This window comes from Trichechus manatus, unplaced genomic scaffold (assembly GCF_000243295.1).
Source record: "Trichechus manatus latirostris isolate Lorelei unplaced genomic scaffold, TriManLat1.0 scaffold00148, whole genome shotgun sequence".
Lineage (NCBI taxonomy): Eukaryota > Metazoa > Chordata > Mammalia > Sirenia > Trichechidae > Trichechus > Trichechus manatus.
Genome location: NW_004444084.1, coordinates 4,547,652 through 4,573,150, shown reverse-complemented (window position 1 = coordinate 4,573,150; position 25,499 = coordinate 4,547,652). Strand labels below are relative to the sequence as shown.

General features: G+C 37.2%; 1 protein-coding gene across 2 annotated transcripts in view; it reads left to right on the top strand.

The window, feature by feature from the left end:
- CNTN5 (contactin 5) overlaps positions 1-25,499 on the top strand; it is a 1,437,272-nt gene that overhangs the window by 1,347,136 nt on the left and 64,637 nt on the right. For both annotated transcript variants that reach the window (XM_023740130.1, XM_004385875.1), the window contains 2 exons: positions 6,084-6,242; positions 13,459-13,608. In XM_023740130.1, the coding sequence (XP_023595898.1) occupies positions 6,084-6,242; positions 13,459-13,608 (309 nt within the window). The remainder of the gene's footprint in view (positions 1-6,083; positions 6,243-13,458; positions 13,609-25,499) is intronic.

Sequence of the window (25,499 nt, the reverse complement as noted above, 5' to 3'; positions counted from 1 at the left end):
AAAATGGTAAAGTGGAACTAAAAGGAAAAAAAAAACAAACTCGTTGCCATGGAGTCGATTCCGACTCATAGCAACCCTATAGGACAAAGTAGATCTGCCCCAAAGCGTTTCCAGGGAGCAGCTGGTGGATTCTAACTGCCACCTTTTGGTTAACAGCCAAATGCTTAACCACTGCGCCACCAGGGCTCCAAGGTGGAACTAGATGACTCCAATTAACTCAAAAATTCCAAGACTCTGTATAATATTGCTTAAGTGTTGTATGAAGGTCCTTGTTTCTTGTCTCCAGCATAACCATAACAACTTTAGAGGCTACAAGGAAATACACATTTTATTTATTTTTCAGCTTTAAAAGTCAATGGCTTCTCAAAAGAAAAAAATTTTCTAACTGAACATTCGGTCAGAGGAATGTGTAGGCCTGATTAAGGATGGATTGAATCCATGAGAACGTGGGTTCAGCTCAGGGCCTTTGTGGTGTGCCATTTGGTCATCAGTCCTGACCACAAAGAAATGAACAGATTGTGTCCATTTTTCTAAATTATCTATTTTCAAATAAAATATTTATTTTAGTAATCCTACGTAATAGCACTGTCCCTGGGAGTGTGAGGAGGTACTTCCCAGATTACTGCCCATCTGACACTGAATCATTACAGCTAAGTATAAAATTTAATGACATTTCTACTAAATGAGTGGCATCTGTGTAACATTCAGACTGTAGCTTCAGACATTCGTCATCACTGAGATGTTTGTCCCTCATTAATCTTTTTTCAAACATGCCTGGTATAAATTAGCTTTAAAGCTTTTTAGGAGAGCTTTTGCTGCCTGATTTTAAAAATATATATATCAAAAGATGACAAAAACAGGACCATTATTAACAGAGCTGTAAAAAAAAAACAAGTATTGACTGTTTTAATATAATATTCGTGAAATTTAATCCTGAATATGTACAGGAAGCTACCTGAAGCCAGCATTCAGCATATAATGTCTGGAAATATATTTTTCTTTTTAAATAGAGCATTGATAAACCAATACTAATATAATAACTACAAATCTTCTTTTCACTTTTATCGTGGTTAATCTGTTGTAGAAGGTAAATCACACCACTAATTGTTCATTATATCTTTACAATAATATATTCATAAGAAATCTTTCAAATTTACAAGGATTTAGAAAAAATCATCTCTCCATAGGCTTTAATACTCTAATTCTCTAATAATGATGAAGCTTGTTATTACATCATAGGAAAGGTTTATTTTCTTAATTTATGAAACTAGTCTGTCATTTTTATTGCCACATGACTCTAAGCTTGACTAAAAAAAAAAAAAAACCTGTTAGCTCAAATATATACCATACCTTTGTGTTAAATGGTAATTATCGTATTTTAAAACATCATTTTATTTTTTAAGTATTATAAACATTCTAAACTCAAAACATAACTTTTTCTTTCCTTTTCTTCCTTCCTTTCTTCTTTCTCTCCTTCCTTCCTTCTTTCTCTCCTTCCTTCCTTCTTTCTCTCCTTCCTTCCTTCCTTCTTATCCTTTCTTCTTCATCTCTTTTCAACAAATATTTATTGAGGACTTATACTTGACAGGAGTCTTTGGGTTTTGCAGTTAACATGCTCAGCTGCTGACTGAATGCTCGAAAGAAAGGCCTGGCAATCTACTTTTGAAAAATCAGTCACTGAAAGCACAGTTCTGCTCTGACACACGTGGGGTTACATGAGTTGGAATCAATTCACCGGTAACTGGTATGGTGTAATATATGCCAAATACAATGTAAGGCCTTTTGGATATTCAGACAGTTGGAAATTACAGAAAAATAATTGTAGTCAATGTGCCAACTGCTATACTGAGAGGTAAAACATACTCTCAAAGCACTTGAGCATATCATTATTATTTCATGGCTTTTGTTTTTCATAGAAGACGTGTCTCTGTCATTAGATGTTAACATATCCAGGACTGTAACGATGTCTTTTCTTTCTTTAAGGACTCTTCCTGCCACCCTCCTCCCACCACAGAGCACAGTGCTTTACACATACTAACCCATTGCCATCGAGTCGAATCCAACTCATAGTGACCCTGTAGGACAGGGTAACTGCCCCATAGGGTTTCCAAGAAGTTCGATTCGAACTGCCGACCTTTTGATTACCAGCTGAACTCTTAACCACTGAGCCACCAGGGCTCCTTACGCATACTAGGCATTCAGTAATTATTTAGTTGAGTAGAATACACTTAGAATAGCACATACAGATTACTATATACCAACCTTAAAATAATAACTTTAAAAATAATTTTAGAATACGTACTTATTGTACAGAGTTAAAAAATCCAGAGATAAAGAATAAAATTTAAATCACCTATATCCTCACCTTCAAGCAATAATTACCATGTAAGTTTTAATGCATTTCTTTCCAGTCTCTACTTTTGCATATTTGAAAAATTACTGTTTATACAATTATATTTACATATTATTTTACATTCCACTTTTTTTACTTATATTGTGAACATGTGCCATGTCATTAAATAGTCTCCATTAGTGGGAAGTTTAATGGCTGCCTAATATTCCATCATAATAATTTATTATTTACACATTATACTACTATTAGACAATTAGCTATTTATAATGTTTTGTAATTATAAATAATTGCACAGCTGCAATCAGTATCTTGGTACATAAATCTTTGTCACTGTCACTGATCATTTTGCTTAGGACCATATTTGGGCAAATAGCCACATATGGAGAAAAGTATTTGGGAATTTATTCACTATATTGAAAATTCCATTTTTATTCCAGCTGAAGCTTTTTTTTTAATTGTTTAAAGTCATTATTTCCCATTATTAAAAGAAATATGCTTTTCTTCAAGAGGACTAATTTAAATATTTTTGTAGAACTTTAATACTCAGAAAGGCAAGTTATTTTATTTAACAAATAGTTATTCTCTACAATGTCTCCCATAGGGCCTTGCACACAGGCAGCTATTAATAAATGCTTTTTAAAGAGGTGAAAAAATAGAATGGATGAAATGGAACAGAATAAATGGAATACAGAAATAAATGTATTGGCAAGAATTCCTGTTTTGAACACATTAGCTAAATTTCAAGTCTTTTTTCTTAGCATCTTCAGGATCCTCATTACAAAACTCTTTGGAACTCCTTATGTTTGAACAAACTCTCAAACTATTTTGAAGTCTGTTCCAATTACCCATTGCTGCCCCCAAAACTTGGTAGCTTAAAACATCAATTTATTTTCTCTTGTGGTTTTGGTGATTGACAGGTACAGCTAGATGATTCTAGCTTAGGATATCTCATACAGATGCAGTCAGATGATGGCTGAGGCTGGAGTCATCTGAAGACTTCTTCACTCACATGTCTGGTGCCTGGGCTGGGATGGCTGAAAAAGATGGGGGCAAGCTGTATCTTTCCCTCTCCCTGGGCCTCTCCAAATGGTTAGCTTGGGCTTCCTCACAGCATGGTAGTCTCAGTATAATTGGACTTCTACCATGGCAGCTGGCTTTTCCCATAGAAAACATTCCAGGAGACTTGGGGTGAAGCTGCAAATCTTTGTATGACTTCACCTCAGAAGTGACGTAGAAATAAATGAACAAGTTAATGTTTTTAAAATGCTTCGTACAGTGTCTTGATGCAGTACAGTATAGTGAGGGTATGGTAACTATTAGTAGTAGTATTATAGTTAATATTTTTATAATTATTGTTATTATTATAGAGGCTCCTCCATATCTCTGTCCTCCCAGTCTTGTCAGTCATCTTCTTCAGCACCTGTATCTCATTGATTTTCTTCACTTCATTCTTGTTGTTGTTGTGTGCCATCAAGTTGATTCCGACTCATAGCAACCATGTAGAATGGAGTAAAACTTCCCCATACGGTTTCTAAGACTGTAATCTTTACAGAAGCAGATTGCCATATCTATCTCCCTTGAAGGGGCTGGTGGGTTTAAACCACCGACCTTTTGGTTAGCAGCGGAGTGCTTAACCACTGAGCAACCAGGGCTCCTTCACCTCATCCTTAGCCACTATAGCTTGAACATTAATGTTAGTGACCCACCACGCATACTCTTTCATAAAAATCCTAGACTTTGTCAACCCTAATAATTCTCCACTTCACTCCAGATATACACAACCAAAATTCTCACTCAGAACTACTCTACCTTTAAAATTATAAATTCTGCAAAATTTCCTTCACTACACAAGTTCCTATCCTTATATCTTTTCCTCATGGTAACCCAGTTTCCTTGACTCATTTCTTTTATTCTAGTCTGTCAAACCATTCTGACTTCACCTGACCCCCTGCTCCACCTTAACTCTACAGTCATCCATACCATTGGCATCTTTGATGATAAACAATGCCAAATTTACAAACTCCTAAACTTGAATGGACCTACCAACTACTTTCTCTGGCCCTAGGCATGGCTTTTCTAACTTTACTGAGCTGATCAGTACCACTTCCAAATGATGCTATCCAACCAAACATGGGCACCAGTACTATTCCAAAACCTTTTTATATCACTCTTCACATCCTTCCTCTTTCATCATGTGTTCATTCTGCTCCAGCCCCTAATCCCATTCTCTCTCAATCACCCTCAGTTTTTGTAATTGGTTTTATTTTCTTCTTTAGTGAGAAAATGAGTACCTTCCAAAATGAGCTTTCTCAACTTCCCTGCTTTCCATCTAAAAGGTTCCTGTGTCTCTAGTCATTGTTTCTTCCTTCATTTCTCTCTCTTAGAGTAAAGACTGCTACTTTTCTCATGTCTTTCCTCTACACTTCTGCCCACAATCCCAACCTTCTGTCACCTTGCTGATGGAATGCTCACTGTCTTCTAAATCTTCGGTCTATTCCATCTCTTGCTGGTTCTTCTCAGCCTTGACAAAAGTGCTCAGCTCTCATTTTCTAATAATGTAATTTGCCCCTGCAAAACTTTTAAGCTCTTTCTCTATCTCACTGTCCCTTCCTTGTTGAAATTCTCTACCAAGTGTTTTTCACTAATTTCCTCCATCTCTTCAGCATCCAACCATCTCTTAGCTCCTTATAGCCTACTTCAGCCTTTACTGTTCCAACTCCCTAATCATCAAATCCAGAGAACAACTTGCTACAGAAGGACAAATTTAGAAAATAATAACATACTTATGGGTGAAATTTTTTTTTTCATTCAAAATGAAAGCATTCTTGCAATGTGATGGAATAGAAGAATTTCAATAACAAACCTGGCGTTGCTTTTTAACCACTAAAATGTAAACAGCTGTGCATATTTTAAAAATGTTATTCAACATTACTATTTTAGGAATACTAACACAAAGGTATATTTCTCCTCAGATCAGATTATCATTGTTTCTTGAAGCTGGCATTCCACATGCATCATAGATTGATCATCATTATTCTATACCACCCTTTCATGATCAAAAGAGAAATAACCTTCTCTAAGCCACTACCCTCCCACCCTTACCAGAAAAAAAAAAAAAGAAAGAATTTAATCACAACTTCCTTTGGACTCCCCACAGAACTTTACCCATGACTCACTGCTGGTATATGTCCTTCCCTGATCAGCACTATCATTATTTCAGAGACTTTCATATCTCCCCTGTTAGAGTCTAAACTACTTGATAGCATACATCACAGTGTTTGTATATTGTAGATTCTCTGAATATGAAAATTAGTGCTATACACCTATAGTTTCATAGTAAGGATGGGATCCTTTTTGTCCCTAATAGTGTTACCTATCACCTTCTGTTGCTGCATCTACAAGCCCTGATTGATTTAAGAGCCATAGTTGATATTGACATTCATATCCTTTTATTCTAATTATTTTGATTTTCCGGTATAATATAATACTAATTGGTATTTATCGCCAAGCACAAATTGCTAGGAGAAAATCAAACCTATAATTAATTTATCCCCAGAAATCATGAAAATCAACTTGCATTTCAAGACTTTTGGCTGTCAATTTTAATTACTAAATATGTATTTCATTACAATGATTACATAGTTTGATTGAAGCCTTATTGGAAATATGATTTCTCATGGCTCCTCATAATGGTTTTTACTTAACTTTATCCATTGTCTTTTGCCTATAGGTCCCCCCGGCCCACCCGGGATAGTGATTGTTGAGGAAATCACCGAAAACACAGCCACACTGTCCTGGAGTCCAGCAGCTGACAACCACAGCCCAGTCTCCTCCTACAACCTGCAGGCTCGCAGCCCCTTCTCCCTGGGCTGGCAAACAGTAAAAACAGGTAAGAGGCTTGAAGGCCACATCAAGCACAACCAAAGCAGATTCTTAGCTCATGAGCTGTATTTGCTGACAAACTCAAAAGAATCTCATTTGGATTCTGGAAATACTTTGTTATTCACTACGATATTCTCTACTGTTTGATTCTTTTTATAAACCAAAGAAGAGAAAGATACTCTGCTTTCCTTCCTTCCCAATTCCCAAGGACAGACCACATGGTGTTTGCTTGTTTGTTTGTCTGATATAACTTTAGACTCACATCCAACAAACTAACCAGTTGCTGTGGAGTCAAGTCCAACTCATGACAACCTTATGTGTGTCAGAGTAGAACTACTTCTACAGAGTTTTCAATGGCTGATTTTTCAGAAGTAGATTGCCAGACCTTTTTTCTGAGGCAACTCTGGATGGACCTTCCTCTGTAACATTTCAGTTATCAGCTGAGCATGTTAATCATTTGCACCACCCAGGCACTCCAGAGATGCTGCGACAGTAGTACAAATTGTTCCATTGGATCCATCCTCAAGCTTCCCTGAATAATAGCATCTTACCCAACCAGAGTATAATTATCAAACCAGGAAACTGGTATTGGCACAGTATTATTAAATAACCACAGACCTTGTCTGGATTTCACCTGTTTTTATATGCAATATTTCTTTTTGGTTTTGGTGTATAATTCTACGAAATTTCATTGCATATATTCAAGTGACCATGGACGCAATCAGGAATACAAACTGTTTCATCAGCCCAGAGAGACTCCTTCATGCTACTACTTTATAGCCACACATCTCTTTTATTTATAAAAAGAAAATCTAACATAAAATCATGTTATTTAAAACAATGCAGCATTTTAATGCCTGCCTCTAAGAGGTTTGCATTATAGTTGCATTATTTTAAAAATTATTTTCTTCCCCAAGGTTTTTTTAATCTTATAACTAAACTTCCCCTATCTTCCCAAACATAGCAGTCCTGCAGGAATATGTGAAATTACATTCACTTGATAATTGCTAAATACTTATTTAACAAGTTGGTATTTAAAAAGTATACAAGAAGTTTATAAAATGAAATCTTCAGAAGCAGTTGTCCAGATTGAGTAGAGATTTGGGCTTTTGTTTTGTTTTCTATCTCAATATGTAGTTGATTTACCTGCTTAGAAATATAATATAAAATCAAATTATTTGAGTGCAGTAACCAGAAAACTCAATCAGAAAACTCAATCAGAATGTTATGGGAGTAGAGTGGTTCACTGAGTAAATGAAACTTGAGCAGAAACCTATTTTTGTTTAAAAGTTTACAATTTTGGGGAGAGGAAATACATTCATCCACATGTAGAATATAATTCAGATTTTTCTCAATGTTTAACTTAACTACATTAACTTATAGACCTCAGTTTGGTGATCATTACTGTTTACTACACATATATATATACATATTCACTTGGTAATATATAATTGTGGGTATTGGTGTCACCATGGCTTGATTATTGCCCTGTGATATGCCTTGTTACCCCAGAAATTGAGAGGAAAAGCAACTCTCTGGATGCAGTAGAAAATTCAGGAAAGGACACAAATTCAAACCACATAAGTGGGTTTACTCAAGAATTCATATAACTTCCACTCGGTGCCTCATCTTATCCTTAGTGTGACAGCCGAAACTTTTTGCTCTGCAGGTAGGAAATGGACTCATCTTCATTTCATTAATAAAATACTTATCTAAATAAGTCTGCCTATTTCACAAATTTAATCAACCAGTCAATCAGTGGGAAACATATCCACTGTTAGAACACATATCCACTAATAGAAGAGTATTTAAGAAACATGAGTTAAATAAGCAATGACCAATCAATTCCATGGTTATAGGTGATTTGGTATCACTAAGTAGAAGAAAGTCAGATTTACAAATCAAAAGCAATTTGTTTGACTAGAAAAGTGGTCTACAAGAGAAAATATTACTTGCTATGGTTGTTTTCATAGTTTTGTTCAAGATAAATAAATTATTCCCATTCACAGTCAGCTGATTTGAGCCCGATTTTACAGGGGTGGAGAAGGCAATCTTCATAACCTACCATTATGACCAAGAAGATATAAATATATGTAGCCTTGGGAGTAAAGATATTTTATGTTGTATATTTATTTTCTTTTTTAACATAAAGCCTGAAATAATTATCTCAAGATTCAAACAGAAATTAATTTTGCCAATTTTGATCACACCTTGTAATTTGAACTCCCTTTCATTTATTCAACCAAAATTTATCAAGCACCTTCCAGTTACTGTTCTGGACACTTGAGACATATCAGTGAACAAAGAAAATAACAACAACGACAACAAATTCCTGCCCTTGTGGAGATTGTATTCTCACAGATGGGGACAAACAATAAACAGAGAAAATAATAGCAAGTGATGAGTGCTATTTAAAAAAATGAAAGAAAGATTGTGGTAAGGGGGTTAGAAATACTGTGGTAGGGGCAGTTTGTAATTTTAAATGGAGTCGCCGGGTGTTGCAAATGATTAAGCGCTTGGCTACTAACTGAAAGGTTGGCGGTTCAAATCAGGGACCACTCAGAAGAAAGGCCTAGCAATCTACTTCCGCAAAGTCAGAGTCATTGAAAACCCTATGCAGTACAATTCTACTCTTAAACATATGGGGTCCTCATAAGTCATAACTGACTTAGTGACAACTGGTTAGTCAGGGTAAACCTCATCGAGAAGGTATATTTGACTGGACTCTTGAAGGAGATATGGACTTAGTTATGTCAATATGTAGGGAAAGTATTCCAGGTAGAAAGAGCAACTAGGGCAAAGGCATTAGAAGCATTAGATGCAGGAGCAGTGAGGCAGGAGCAGAGCTTTAGGAAGAATGGTAGAAATTGAGGTCACAGAGATATTGACAGTACTAAGTAGTGCAGGGATTGGCCTTTCACCATGAGAGAAATGGAGAGACATTGGAAGGTTCATACTATCAGTCTTATCTTTTAACACAGTCATTCAAGCTGTATTGAAAATAGACTGGGAGTGGCAAGTGGAGAATCACATAAACTAGTTAGGAAGCAATTGCAGTTGAGAGATGATGGTGTTTCAGAGTGATAGAAGCTGAAGGGATAAAAATATACCCAGAGTTTGAATATATTTAGAAAGCAGAATCCACAGGAATTCCTGACAGATTGAATATGAAGAATGTAAGAGAAAAAAAGATTCAAGAATGACTCTAATATTTTTTACCTGACCAACTCAAGAATGGAGTTGCTGTCAATTTAATGGAGAAGTCTGTATGGATAAAGCAGATTTGAGTAGGGGTGAAATTGGGAGTTCAGTTTGGGACATATTAAGTTGGATACATTTATTAGACATCCAAATGGGAATATCAGCTAGGCAACTGGATATGAGTCTGGAGTTTAGGAGAGAAGTTTACAATAAATATATAAATTAGGATATTATTGGCCTATAAATTATGTTTTAATCCATGAGGTTACATGTCACCTCCAGTAAAGGAAGTATAAAATAGAGAGGAATATGAAAAATTGGGCCCTGGAGCATTCCAATATTAAGAAGTTGTGGAAAAGAGGAGCCAGTCTGGATGTGATCTTCTGGAAAACAAAAGAATAAAGTGCACTAAAGAAGAGAGAATAAACACTGCTGACATGTTAAATAAAATGAGGATTGATCATTAGTTTTAACAACATGAAGGTCATTGGTGACATTGGCAAGAGCAGTGTTAGTCAAATAGTGGGGACCAAAGTCTGACAAGATTGAATTCAAGAGAGAATGAAAGAAAAGTTAATACTGACAATCCTTTAAGGAGTTTTGCTGCAAACCAAAGTGGAAAAATCAACATATTTTGAAGTCAGTGATGTCATAATTTGCTTATGGATTGGATTGGGCCAGGAGAGAAAGAAAGGAGTCCAAGATGACCCCAATAATTTTGGCTGCAACAACTGTAAAAATGGAATTTTCACTCACTGAATAGAGAATACTGCAGAAGTAGATTTTGGAAGTTGGGAAGTTTAAGGTTGAGAACTCTATCCACATAGAAAGGTCTGATAGATCATTAACTACATGAGTCTAGAATTCAGGGAAGAGGTTTATGGCTGAAAATATAGAGGTTATCAGCCTATTGATGATATTTCAAATCACCAGACTGGGTAGTAACATCATGGAGTAAGAAAATGAGAAAGACTTTGTAGAACTGGGAGATGAAAAGAAACCAACAATGGAGACTGATAAGGCATAGTCAAGGAGGAGAGAAACATGTTTTGAAAAGTGTTTGAAAGAGAAGAGAGTGATCAACTGGGTCGAAGGATAATAGGTCATGTAAGGTGAGGAATGGAGACATGACCATAATTTTAGTAACATAGAGGCCATTAGTAATCGTGACAGGAGTCGTTGTAGAGGAATACTAAAGATAAGAGCTTGATTGGAGTGAGTTCAAGAGAGAATGGAAGGGAAATAATTGGTGACAGGAAGTCATTGTACAAACAACTCTTAAGAAGTTTTGCTATCAAAGAAAACAGAGAACTAGATGAAGCCTAAAAGGAGAAGCAAGATTAAGACAGTTTTATTTTGTTTTGGTAAAAGAAAAAAAAAGCCCACATGCTTGTATGCTGATGGAAAATATCCATTATAGACAGCTGTTTGAGAAAAAGAGCTACAACTTGAAAGGGCTATGAGGGAAATTCAGAGGGGGCTTCAGGTTTCTATTAGAGTAAAATGTTACAGGAGTGTTCAAAGAGGAGATGGAGTATATAGGGAATTCTGCTAACAATAAGTCATGAATTCCAAAGGTCACAATGGAAGGATTTCATGAATCCAGGAGGGATAAGAGCTAGATAAAAAAAGGAAGTGTGCAAAATTCTGTTGAGATTAGAACAAACGGATTGAAGGTATACGAGGTAGAGGCGTATCTAGGGTATGGCAGGTATGGCATGAGCCCTGGGCACCACTTGAGGAGGGGTGCCAATGAGCAGTTTCTATTCACCATCTCAGTTTCCATTACCAGCTGTGAGAGATCATTCAGCAGTTTAAAACTAACTGTCATAGGCACTATTTTCTGTAGATAAGCCTCCAGATGTCTGGAGTTGCTTGAGACGACTGACATAAACAGAAGTAAATGAAACAATGAGATAAGTCCTGGTGGACCCAAGGCAAGTCTTGGTGATGCAGTGTGTGTTGGGGACTAGAGAGGGCTGAGTGGGGCTGCCTCTTGACCCCTCCTCCCACCGTTATGTTTGACAAGGCATAGCTCAGTATTTCACAAGCTGTGGACTGAGCAGTGGCTTTTTTTCCCCTACCTCTTAGGCTCCTGAGATATTGCTCAGTTTCCAGTGTAGCAAGAGGGGACAGACTTCTTTCCAGGTCTTCATTTCACTTCTTAAAAAAATTGATGCTGCAGTGCTGTGGGATTTGTCAGGCAGTCTATCCTGCCTACTCACTCATCATTTACCATCACAGAACTGGTAATTTGGTAACAATCTCTTGATACCTTTCAGGAGAGATTTTCATGGGAAATCCTAAATGTGTTTAATTCTACCTTGTCATAGTAAAACTGTACCACCAGTTTTCATCAAGTGGACTCCAACTCATGGACACCATGTGTGTCAGAGTAGAACTGTGCTCCACAGGGTTTTCAGTGGCTGATATTTCAGAAGTCGATTGCCAAGCCTTTCTTTCAAGGCACCTCTGGGTGGACTCAAACCTCTAACCTTTTGGTTAGCAGCCTCGCGTGTTAACTATTTGCACCACTTAGGGACTCCCAAAGCTGTACTGTTGTTGTTGTGTGCCATCCAGTCAATTCTGACTCACTGTGACCCTATATGAGAAGGTAGAACTGCCCTATATAATCTTTATGGGCCACCACTCCCTGTCAGTTTGTCATACAGCCAGAATGCAGGAGCCAAAATGCTCCTTAGAAGTGAGGATGGCGAGACTTCATCTCATGTACTTTGGACATGTCATCAGGTGGGACCAATCCCTGGAGAAGGACACAATTCTTAGTGAAGTAGAGGGTCAGCGAAAAAGAGGAAGACCCTCAACGAGATGAATTGACACAGTGGCTGCAAAAATGGGCTCATACATAGCATGAATGTGAGGATGGCGCATGACCGGGTAGTGTTTTGTTCTGTTGTACACATGGCCGCTGAGTTGGAACCAACTCAACAGAACCTAACAACAATATTTACGGGAGCAGATCACCGGGTTTTTCCTCCTGCGGAGTGGCTAGTGAGTTTGAATGCCCAGCACTTAATCACTGCATCACCAGCAAGAACTCCTCTCCCCTACATAGTTAAACAGAAATCCAGGACTGGTACGAATCCAGATAAAACTTGTATACCAAGACGGTGGCTCTCTAATTTCCCTATCTCATTCCTGTAACAAATGGTCTTCTAGAAATATTTCCTAGACAGCAGAGCTGAGTGAACATGAGAAGCAAACCCAAGTAGAGCATATATTCTACATTAAAAAAAAAAAAAAACAAAAACTTACTGCATAGTATTTGACATACCATTTGGTGTTTTACTAAAATCTAAATATAATACAAAAGTCACTCCAAGGAGAGTTCAGAGCTTCCACTTAGATCCCACAAATTGGCGTTTTTAAATTATAGAGGTATATTCTTATTCTGTTGTTTGGAACTGTCAAGTGGCTAAGCATGTTTTCCAGAACTTAGAGAAAACATACTCAAGAAGTTCCCCCAAGAGACTGAAGAAAAACTATTTGCTTAAATTATAGCACTACTTGACCTCTTCTCTGGGGCTGAGAAGTTGGCGAAATTATTTCTAGTGTAGATAACGGCAAATTATGTATGAGGCTGAGATGAAAGAATTCTAATTAACCCCAATGAACTTTGACATATGCAACTACTTACTTCCTAGTGAGACTGAGGAGTCCCTGGGTGGTACAAATGGTTAATGAGCTTGGCTGCTAACTGAAAGGTTGGAATTTTGAATCCACGCAAAGGTGACTTGGAAGAAAGGCCTGACTATCTACTTCTGAGAAGTCAGCCATTGAAAATCCTATGGAGCTCAGTTCTACTCTCATAGACATAATGTTGCCATGAGTTGGACTCAAGAGCAGCTGGTTTTAATGAAACTGGAGGTGAGGTCATGTCTACGTGTTATAAGGAATTTTGCATCTTTCTGTTGACTCTCAGTAGTTGCGATATCCTCAATTGCCATATGTAGCCGTTCTCCAGCCCTCCTAATGACATGAAATCTCCTGCCTCTCTATAGTCCCAGAAGTCATAACAGGGGACATGGAGTCAGCCATGGCAGTGGACCTGAATCCCTGGGTGGAATATGAATTTAGAGTGGTGGCCACCAATCCAATTGGGACTGGAGATCCAAGCACCCCATCTCGAATGATCCGCACAAATGAAGCAGGTAAGAATTTGGAGAGTAAGTATTCTGAATTTAGTATGTCTCTCATCTCTTTAAAAGCAACATGAAATAATCATTATTGCTTGCCTTGGTATAATTTTTTCCTGATTCATTTACCTTGACATCATAAAATTATTTCCTAAAAAGAAATACTTTATTTTTGTTATATTTCAGACCATTGTCTTTGTTTGCCTAAACACAGGCTTCTAAAGCTTTCAGTTTTCTTTCCGCCCTTGCGTCCATCTTTAAGTTATCATGAAATTGAAGCAGTTAATTCTTCTTCTAATTGTATACTCATTCAATAAAACATTTCCATCAAATTCAGAATAGATTGGCTTACCTTCTTTTTCTCCAGTAATGACACTTACCTTTAATTACAGTGTACTTTCTCAAAACTTTTTTGTGTTGCTCTTCACCACTAACCTAGTACAAAGACAAACATAGTCCTTCCTTGACCTACTTCCTTCTTTAAGTTTACATGTAAATACTCATCTGCTTCCTGACTTAGAAAAGCTAGCATCCTTCTAGTCTTTTAGTATGAAGTACCTTTGATAAAATGTTTTCAGTGACACATAAGGAGAATTAAATGATTTATTTAAAAAGTTAATCTTAAAGTATCTTGCCTATCTCATGGAAGAAGCAGAAGAATAAAGGATTTTTTGGAGTAGATGTTTGATTACTTTGGACAAAGTGTTATTGAGATTTACCATTTTCTTATATCCCTATAAAACTTGTGTATTAAGAAAGTACCTCGTAAGGCAGTTACTTAGGAGATCACAAACATCAGTAAAGTTGGTGAGAACAATCTGAAAACAACCAAGAAGTGGGGGAGGGATAGATAATGTCTATAGAGAAGGAAAAAAATTAGTGTCTTTATGCTCAATGATAACATATGAATCTCAATAATGATTAGAGTATAAGTGGGCTGAGAATAGGGATCTTGTTCTGTTAATATTTTTTGTTTGTTGTTGTTTTTCATTGTTCTATTTTTAGAACCTAGAACAGTGTCTGGAACTTGTGCTCAAAATATTTTGTTGAAAGATTAAAAGGAAACATTCCACACCAGTACATAGGTCAGAGATGCATGTACATAGAAGACTAAGAATTGTGTCCATTTTTATTTTATAGTTATATAAATTGTATTTATAGTTATAACCATAGCATATGATAGTTACAGAATTGAACCAAAAATGTGGATTTTTTTTTTTACTTGTAACAAAGCTTATAATAATTAAAATAATCTGTCACGAGAGTTGATCCTTTCTTAAAAGTATACTAAGGCTGGCCTTAAAAAAAAGAGAAAGAAAGAAAAGACTAGGGCCCCAAATGGTCAATTAAGTGCAAATAATCACGCAAAAGATGTTCTGATTCTTTCCATTTAAAAAGGAAGCAACCAAGAAAATAAAAAGTCAAATAGCCTAAATACGTTGGAAAAGATTCATCTATGGAAAACCCAACTTTTCTGCTTTTGTGGTTTGCCTATTACAAGTTGTTTTCTTTGCTCCTTTTTCAGTTGTGTGAATTTTAAATTGAACATTAATTGCCTGGTTGGATTTTCACGCATCCATAAAATCAGCCATGCTTTCACTATGTACAGGTGTTCATTAATTAAGAGCATAGCAGGTTAGTTGTTCCTCATTTTATGTACTCACTGTGCAGAATAGAAATGACTGCCAACAGTGGTACTAATGCTTGCATATTTTCTAAAAAGCACTACCTTACTTTGTATATTGTGAATTGTGTTTAAACAAAGGCAAAGATTACTGCCTAATTCAGAGGCTGTCTATAAATATTCATTTCTAAAAATATAGAACATGTACTTAATCCATTTGGATTGAATAATAATTTTAGACTTTCATAGCATAAATCTTCTCATGCTGTTAAAAAGCATTTTAGCAAACACACTTTTACTTTTCCACCTAAATTGTATTCAGATGATACATTTTAAAAGACTTCTCTCGTCTCTATTTCTGCAGCTACCTCAATCATATAGTGCCCGTCTCTCCATCTTATCATGAGTCCTATGTACATGACATACTTTAGTCCATTAAAATCTTAGGGAAGAGAAATAGTATGAAAAATGCATGAAGTACTCTCCATTGAAAGTGAGTTGAGAAAGGCTTGTACTGTCTGCTTGATGCTTCTTATGCTTTGGTACCACATAACTACAGCTACTAATGGTGTTGAACCAAGTGTTCAGTTTTGTGCCTGTTTTGTCAGGCAGCACAGATTAAAAAGGACACCAATATCCTGAGACATCCTCCCAAGTGATGCACTCTGCTTCTAGTAAGTACATGTCCAGTATTTTAAAAGATGATCCTGTACTAATGAACCAACTAAACTTTGAAAATTGACAGAGCTGCCTGAGAGAAGAAAGGTCTCACACTCAATATTGAGTTGAAAGTTTTATGTCCCTTTACAGTTCTCTTATTTACTATACTATTCCGAATTCCAAAGCAGATTTAGTAAAGCAGTTCTACTTTAGAATTGTTCCTTTCCCGTATTTTTGTTGTTAGGTGCCGTCGAGTCAGTACCGACTCATAGCGACTCTGTGTACTACAGAACAAAAGACTGCATGGGCCTGCGCCATCCTCACAATCATTGCTATGTTTGAGCCCATTTTGACAGCCACTGTGTCACTTCATGTTGTTGAGAGTATTCTTCTTTTTTGCTGACCTTACCAAGCATGACGTCCTTCTCCAGGGACTGGTCCCTTCTGATTACATGACCAAAGTACTTGAGACAAAGTCTCACCATCCTCTACTCCAAGGAGCACTCTATCTGTACTTCTTCCAAGACAGACTTGTTCCTTCTTCGGTCTTGTGATCCTTTCCCATGCACCCAAAAAAAAAAAAAAAAATTAATTTAAAAAAAAATTTTCTCCTAAGATTTTTTTTAATTGTGCTTTAGGTGAAAGTTTACAGAGCAAATTAGTTTCTCATTAGATAGTTAATACACAAATTGTTTTGTGACATTGGTTGCCAACCCTGTGATGTGTCAACACTCTTCTCGTCTCCACCCTGGGTTCCCTGTTTCCATTTGTCCAGTTTTCCTGTCCCTTCCTGCCTTTTCGTCTTTGTTTTTGAGCTGATGTGCCCATTTAGCCTTGTATACATGACTGAACTATGAAGCATGTTCCTCCTGTGTGTTATTCTTTGCCTTATAGACCTGTCTAATCTTTGGCCGAATGGTGTTCTTGGGAGTAACTTCAGTACTGAGTTAAAATGGTGTCCGGGGGCCATACTCTGGGGGTTTCTCCAGTCTCTGTCAGACCAGCAGTCTCTTTTGAGTGTGTGTGTGTGTGTATGTGTGTGTGTGTGTTGAATCTGAATCTTGTTCTACATTTTTCTCCCACTCTGTCCAGGACATTATATTGTGATCCCTGACAGAGCAGTGGGTGGTGGTAAATGGGCACCATCTAGTTGTTCCGGGCTCAGTCCGCTGGAGGTTGTGGTGGTTGTGGTCCGTTAGCACTTTGGGCTAATCTTTCCCTTGTGTCTTTGGTTTTTTTCGTTCTTCTTTGCTCCAGCCAGGTTGGGTCTGATAGATGTATCTTTGATGGCTTCTTGCAGGCTTTTAAGACCCCAGATGTTACTCACCAGTCAGATGTAGAACATTTCCTTTGTAGACTATGTTGTGCCTGTTGAGCTAGATGTCCCCCGAGACCATGGTCCTCAGCCCTCAGCCCAGTAGCTTGGTCCCTCAGGGAGTTTGGATGTGTCTGTGAAGCTTCTATGACTTTGCCCTGGTCAAGCTGTGGTGACTTCCCCAGTATTGTGTACTGTCTTACCCTTCATCAAAGTTACTACTTATCTACTATCTAGTTAGTGTTTTTCCCTCCCCACCCCTCCCTTGCCTCATAACCATCAAGATTGTTTCTTTCTGTGTGGAAACATTTTCATGTTTTTTTTTTTTTTTAAATAATAGTGGTCTCATATAGTATTTGTCTTTTTGTGATTGACTAATTTCACTCAGCATAATGCCCTCCAGATTCATCCATGTTGTGAGATGTTTCCCAGATTCATCACTGTTCTTTATTGTCGCATAGTATGCCATTGTGTGTACGTACCATAGATTTTTTACCCATTCATCTGTTGATGGGCACTTAGGTTGTTTCCATCTTTTTGCTATTGTGAATAGCAATGCAGTGAACATGAGTGTGCATATGTCTATTCGTGTGATGGCTTATTTCTTTAGGGTATATTCCTAGGAGTGAGATTGCTGGATCGTATGGTATTTCTATTTCTAGCTTAAAAAAGTTAATTTTTGTTCTCATTGCAAGATTTTTCTATGGTGTATTTTGAGTTTTCCAGTCATCAGTACACTCTTGGCAGTCATTAAACATAAGATAAATAAGTTCAATCCAATTTCTTATTATTAGGATGTCAAAATAGTAATACATATATGTTTTTTACTTTAATTCACATTTGTATTTATTTATCATTCAATTTTCTCACAAGTTTTAGTTAGATGATAGAAAGGTAGATAGGTAGGTGATGGATGGATGGATGGATGGATGGATGGATGGATGGATGGATGGATGGATGGATGGATGGATAGATAACCATGTGCTTAATCTTAAAACACGTTACTATCATTAAACCAGTATATAAACTTGGGATGAGGTAATTTAAATGCTTTCTTCCATCATTCAAAAAGATGACACTCAAAAGAGAAAATCACATTTTAGGAAATGAATTTGAAAGATACACTAAGGTAGAAATTGAAAAATTCATTTAAAAAAAGGACACAGGAACAGCAATTCTCTTTTATAATTGAACTCTAAAATTCTATAAGGCCCGTATTTATTTATATTCATTACTGAATGATAAAAAAGAAAGAAGATACAGTTAACTATGTAACTTGTCATTTAAAAAAATTGATCTTCTTTATAGTATAAATTTCATATTATTACCAAAGCTCTTGGTATAATAAAGAAATAAAGAATGTGCAAATTTTGAGATTTATACCAAGAGTGAGGTGGAGCCAAGATAAGGAGTAGTCAGATGCTTCTGGTGGTCCCTCTTAAAACAAAGACCCAAAAAAACAAGTGAATTGACTGTATATGACAATCTAGGAGCCCTGAACATCAAAGGCAAAGTTGAGGAATCGGACTGAGTGGCTAGCGGCAGGGAGAGGGAGAGATGGTTTGGAAGCAGGGAGGAATTGCCAGACCTGACCTGGTGGGAGCCAGCACCCTTCAGGCCGGATTGGCTGGCATGCATGATGAGGCAAGCAGTGGCACTCAGGACGGTTTTCCACATCAGGAGAGACTCAGAGGCAGAGAGTCTACTTGGACCTCCAGAACCAGTGAAAAGTGGCACTCAGTCGGCAAAAGATAAGTACATGTGTCTGACATACCACACAGATCAAAACACACCCTCTTTGGGAAAAATTTCTCTCCCATTTACCTGTCCCCTCCCTGCTTTGCACTGGGTCCTAGGCTGGCTTCAGCCATTGCTGTATCCCGTAGGCCAGAAGTAGGACCTGTCACACATGCTGAGCCATTGTCACAGCCTTGGAGAGGGAACAAATTAACAAACAGTGGAAAAAATAATCTGCCAGCTCCCCTAAGCCAGGAACTCAGCATAGGCACAGCTCCTTTGCCTAGGCACAGGCATAAGAGGTCCACAGACTTTGAGTGCCTTTCACCCCTGCACAGACCTGTGTGGACCCATTTCAACAGCATGGGCCCTTATTACCACAGTACAACAGAGTATATACCTGAAGCCTAAATTCAACTGTATCAGCTAAATGGTAGAGTGGCAAGTTTATGACATTTAACACCTCTCTGCCCATTAAGGGGCCTGAGCACTGATGGCTCCACGCATGCCACCTAGCCACCCATGACAGAGGTCCGAGAATAAGTGGTGCCTCCCAGTCCCTACAGCCAACAACCTTGAATGCCCATACTCTGGCTGCAAAACCCACACACTGTAGGGAACAGGGACACGCTTTCCTCCCAGACACTAGGGGCAGCCATCAGCCCCCTGCCTTACTCAGTGTGTGACCCCCTACTGCAGCCAGATACCTGTGCCTACACCAATCACCCCTGCTCATCTAGAACTGTAGGTGAGAGGCTGTACCAGACACTTGGTGACCAACTACCTGGACACCTGAGCTGAATCCATACAAGAGAAGTAAATGGAATCCTGGGCTCACATACCTTGTAAGAGATCTAACCACCTGGTGACAGGACGTGAGAGCTTCAAGGTGCCAGTAATCAAAGTAACTCACACAAGCAACCTATTTGGGCATATCAAAACAAAACAAAACAAGGAGCTAGGACACAGTAAACAAACATAAAATAAATAAATATAATAACATATTGATGGCTTAGAGACAACAGTCAATATCAAATCACATGAAGAGGCAGACCATGATGGCTTCAGCAAGCTCCCAGAACAAAGACTCAAGAAATTTCCCAGAGGAAGAGAACTTGGAATTATCAGAGGTAGAATACAGAAGATTAATATAGAGAACTCTTCAAGAGATCAGGAAGGAGATCAGACAAAACACAAAACAAGCCAAAGAACACACAGACAAAGCAATAGAGGAACTTAAGAAGGTTATTCCAGAGCATAATGACAAATTTAACAGGCTGCAAGAATCCATAGAGAGACAGCAAATAGAAATCCAGAAGATTAACAATAAAATTTCAGAATAGAAAGTCGTAGGAGCAGAATTGAGGCAATGGAAGGCAGAATTAGTGAGATTGAAGATAAAGCACTTTACACCAACTTATATGAGTAAAAATAAGATAAAAGAGTTTTAAAAAATGAAGAAGCCGTAAAAGTTATGTGGGACTTTATCAAGAGGAATAACCTACGAGTGATTGGAGTACCAGAACAGGGGGGTGACAGAAAATACAGAGAAAATTGTTGAAGATTTGTTGGCAGAAAACTTCCCTGACATCATGAGATTTATACCAAGAACTTTGGTAATAATAAATTAATACAATATATGCATATATACGTATGCATACACAAATACACACACATATATGTGTGTGTGTATTTTTTTTAAGAAAAAGTTCTATCTGTAATGAAGAGTCACTTTTGGAGTTAAGCAGATCTGGATTAATGTTCTACTCTGCTACTTACTAGCACTATGAGCATAAACAAGATACATACATTGTCTAAGGCTTGGTTTTTTCACTTGTAACATGGAGATAATATCACAAAATACTCCTTGGGATTGTTGTATTAAATAAAACAGTGCATGTAAAAAGCTTAGCATAGTGCCTGACACATGGTACATGCCCAGTATTACCAGTTTTATCATTATTATTATTCTCATTAATTTAGATAATTGATTGCTTTAATAAATGGAAATTTAAACAATAGTAATCATGTAAGTGGCTCTTTTCATACTTAGGAAACCTTTTCAGGTTAAACAAGATTGTTGATATAGTAACAGCCAAGCAGTCTCTTGTCTCGCAGCTCTGCAGCTAGATTCTTCAAGTCACCCTCCAGGTGAGAAATCTCTGTTGCCAACTGTGTGCCATCATGCACAGCCACTCAGCCACCTGAATGGCTTGGGAGTCAAAGAAAACTTTCAGAGTGGAGGGCACAGTGCCCAGCATGCCTCTCCTTCAAACCTCGCCTTACCCCCACCCCCACCCCCGGTGTCTGGCCTTCCCATGCTAGATCTGATCTGTAAGTGGATTGCGTTATTGACCCAAAATGTAGCCACTCTCTTTGGTACTTGTAGCATAGGCAAGGCAAAAGGATTGTCGAACAAAAGACCATACTTGAAAAATTGTGTGGAACATTTAAATTTCTTTACATTTGCTTAGTACCTTGTATTCTGCCCCACTAGTCACTTTTGGCTCAGAAATGAAAAACGTCAAACGTATTTCTGGCCACACAAAGAAAAATAGGCTTTCTATATTTGAGAGATTTATGCTGAACCAGAAAAATATAAGTATCAAGTAAACAATCAGATGAAGATCTTTCCTAGCCCATTCACGTGATGGCATTTGTCCACATGCTGCTTATTTCTCTTGCATGCCCATTAGGTTCTTTGGAGACTATCCTACCTCCTAGGAGGCAGCCTTATTGGCCAGGGTCCCAAGAAGCCTGTTCAAGCCTACCTTCCACAATGTCCACTTGGACTACAAGAACTATTTTGCATCCTTATCCTGCCAAACTCTAGAAATACAGGATGCTCTCAAGAACAATTTTGATCTCTGATCTAGTAGTACAATGTGAGGTTAAGACATCCTACAAGCTTCTAAAGCACAGCAAATATCCAGCCAGGGGCTAAGATCTGAGCCTCCACATCTGGTAAGCATCTGTGCTCTCTACAAGTCTTGGTCCTCTCCTCACCTAGCTTGAGGGAGGAAATGATACCCTCCATTTCTCCTCTATTGACAGTGGGTAGTAGAGGGAGATGCCACAGAATATCCATCTACTGGGCTAACAACGTCCTTCCAAAACATCACTCCTAGTGCCACACTTCTATACATGTGACCTGGAGGTGGGTGACGGGTAAGGGTAATAAAATGTGTTTTGTTATTTCTTAGCAAGTCTGTGATTTTGTCTACTCAACCTCACTTTAGCATTTGGGGATACATGTGACCTATTCAATGTCCATAAAAAAACTCATTTAACATCCTATTACAATTTCTTTAGCTGTACATTATCATCCTGCTTTCGAAAAGATCTTGTTTTATTTACATTTGTATCTTCACAGCTTCTTATCCATGAGAGTTACTTTAGGAAATTTGGCTGAGCTCAAAAGTTATGGAAAGTGTTATCTATATTTTTACAACAATAAAAAGATAGAACCTTATTTTAAAAAGTTACGGGAAGGGCACAATAAAATACTATTGGAATATAAAGTGAAACTAGATTAGTTTCCTCTGGGGGTACATGGATTGACCTCGTAAAGTAAATAGCATTTAATGCGGCTTTGAAGACTGGCCAAACAGGATTTAGGCAAAATTGGTTACTGGGACAATTAGAAAATCTATAGTTGTCAGGCATTGGTGTATGCAGAGAAAAGGCATGGGGCTATGGGATTCTTAAAGCTCTCTCCACGATATGTTTCTAGGAAAACATTATCTAGAAAATATAAAGCATTCAGCTGAAATAATTGGGAAAATTGAAAATACTATTAAATGAAATTATAGTTTTCTTCAAGCCAGTGAGTAAATTTAATGTATATTAAATAAAAGAAATGGTTCTCAGTAAGATCAAGAGAAGGCAAAAAGCATGGCAAGTAATAGGTCTCTAAAACCAAATCTTAATTATGAGGGAAGTAGAAGAAAACAGTAAGGCACATGTAACAGACAGTATTTTTAAATAGTGAAACAACTTTGGGGACAAGTCTCTTCTACAAAATATATTTTGAAATAGGTGTTTGGTTTCAGAGGCAGTTTTTTAACAAGTGTCTTTCTGGAAAAAATAATTAATTATTAGATACGTCCTTTTCTGACTAGTAGCTGCTCTTTGCTAGTAGGATTTAGAAGAAGAAAAGATAACGAGCAACATGATGGAAGAGCAGTATAAGTCTTGAGCATGAAAGAGTATAGCATGAAAACAAAAGGGCAAAGAGAGGATATCAACTCAAGAGTGATTGTGAGACACTAAAGTTAAATCTCCTATCTTCCTAATCCCCATAATATTATACACCATTCATTAGTCACTAACCACATTCCTGGTCCTGTGCCAAGTGCTTGCCCATTATTATATCATTTAATTCTCACAACAGTCCTCTAAAGCAAGAATTGTTTAGTCCCATTATACAGATGAGAAAACCAAATTGGGGAGTTTGCAAAACTTGCATAAGGTCTCATAGTAGGTAAGTGGTAGAGCTGGAATTCTAACCCAGATCTTACTCCAAAATGGTGCCTCTCAAATTATCTCCTCCCTCCCACCTGATCCCTGCTTTCTCTTGCTATTTCCTTCTTCTCTTTTTATCACATGCATCAACAAAGACCATTCGAAGATTATTTTACTCATCCTCTGCCTCTGCTTCCTTTTGGACATGCATAAAATATAGTGGAAATAACATGAGTTGAGTTAAACACCATTCGTTGTATATACTCGCCTCCTATGTTCTTGACTGTATTTACAGAAAGACTCATAAATAAGAAAAAATGTTGCATTTCCTAAAATATCCTAGCAACCTCTTTTGCAAATCATAAAGGGCATATTGCCTACATTTCCATATTAAAACAAGCTGAGCCAAAACTGAAAGCATAATCCCCATGGTACTATCAAAATAATATTATCCAAATTTTCAAGAGGCTATTGTATTTCAAGATCACATATGTAGACTCATGCTGAATTTTAGTGTTTATCATAGAAGAGTTCACCACTTCCTCTTCTTCAAATCTAACTAGATAATAATAGTAGGTAAAAAAATGAAGAAAAAACCCCACTGCCATCAAGTTGATTCTGACTCATAATAGTGGATACTATTTATTAATTGTAGGGCGAGGCATTGTGATTAATCATTTTTTAAATAACAGAAGACATAGGTACTACTATTATCTCCATAAGGCAACAGAAAGACAGAGAGCTTACAAAATATTCTCAGTCAACCAGTTACAATGATAGAGTTGGGATTCAAACCCAGATCTTTCTCACTCCAGCAAGAACACATTTAATATTTATGTATACCACTTTATCCTAGTGACTAGAATAAAAACATTATTTGAACTCTTACAGGAAACATCACTGTTATTTTTCATTTTAGAAACTATTTAAACTTAACTCTTTAGATAAATTGAGGCTGAATGATGGTCAGGAGTCCCTGGGTGGTGCAAACAGTTAAAATGCTCAGCTGCTAACTGAAAGGTTGGAGGTTTGAGTCCATCCAGAGATGCCTTGAAAGAAAGTTCTGGCCATCTACTTCTGAAAAGTAAGCCATTGCAAACTATGAAGCAGAGTCAGAATCAACTCAATGATAACTGGCATAAATGATGGCCAGGTAACTGAAATATTCATGTGCTAGACACTTTAATTCAGGTAGTCAAAATTGTTTTCTATATTCTCCTTTCAACTCCCACCTTTACTGTATAAAAACCATCTTCCCTTTTTCCATTATTCTGCACCTTTATTTGCAAATCAGTCACTAGATTAGTAGCATTAAGCTCCTAAATGATTTGGCCTCTCCTAGATATCTAATAAAGCTGTATTACTTAATGAGCCATGCAAATACCTACTATAATAGAAATTGGAAGTTTTTCAGGAAAAAAAAAAAGAGCTTTATAGGTGACTTCATCTTGTCTTCTTTTGTTTAATTTAATGCTAATTTAAGCATGTTGATAGTGTGACTTTGCTCAAACTATTACACTTAGAAAGAGTTCTTGGATACTCAGGCATGCTTAAACAAGGTAGGTACACTATATTTTGGTCACTCTCAGTTTTTACATCAATGTTTCCAAGGTATAAGTTTGAAAGAGACAGCATTCCATATTTCAACATGCTGGATAAAGCACTAAAACAGCTAGGCATCTAGAGCATGTGGACATTATTCATGGAGGAGCATTGTTCAGAAAGAAATTCAAACCAATCAGAGTTTAACTTGCTAACTGTGCATGTAAACTTGATTCTCTAAGCTAATAAACTCATGACATTTATCACTAGCAAACTGAGAGAGAAAAGGGTCTAGGTGCTTAATTCTAAATTAGGTTTTTCATTAACTGCATTGACAATATATTCATTTTTTGAGTAAGTATGTGTTTCTCGGCACTCAAGGGAAACATGTAGTAGCTGTTTGAGTATATTAATTTTACACTTCTAAAAAGAATTATAGAACTTTTTATACCAGAAGTCCTCTGAAACATTAAGTCAAATCCCTTCATATCAAGAATATGTGGTCTTATAGATGGTAAGGGATATAATTAAAATATCCGTTTAATGTTGAATGCAGAGATGATA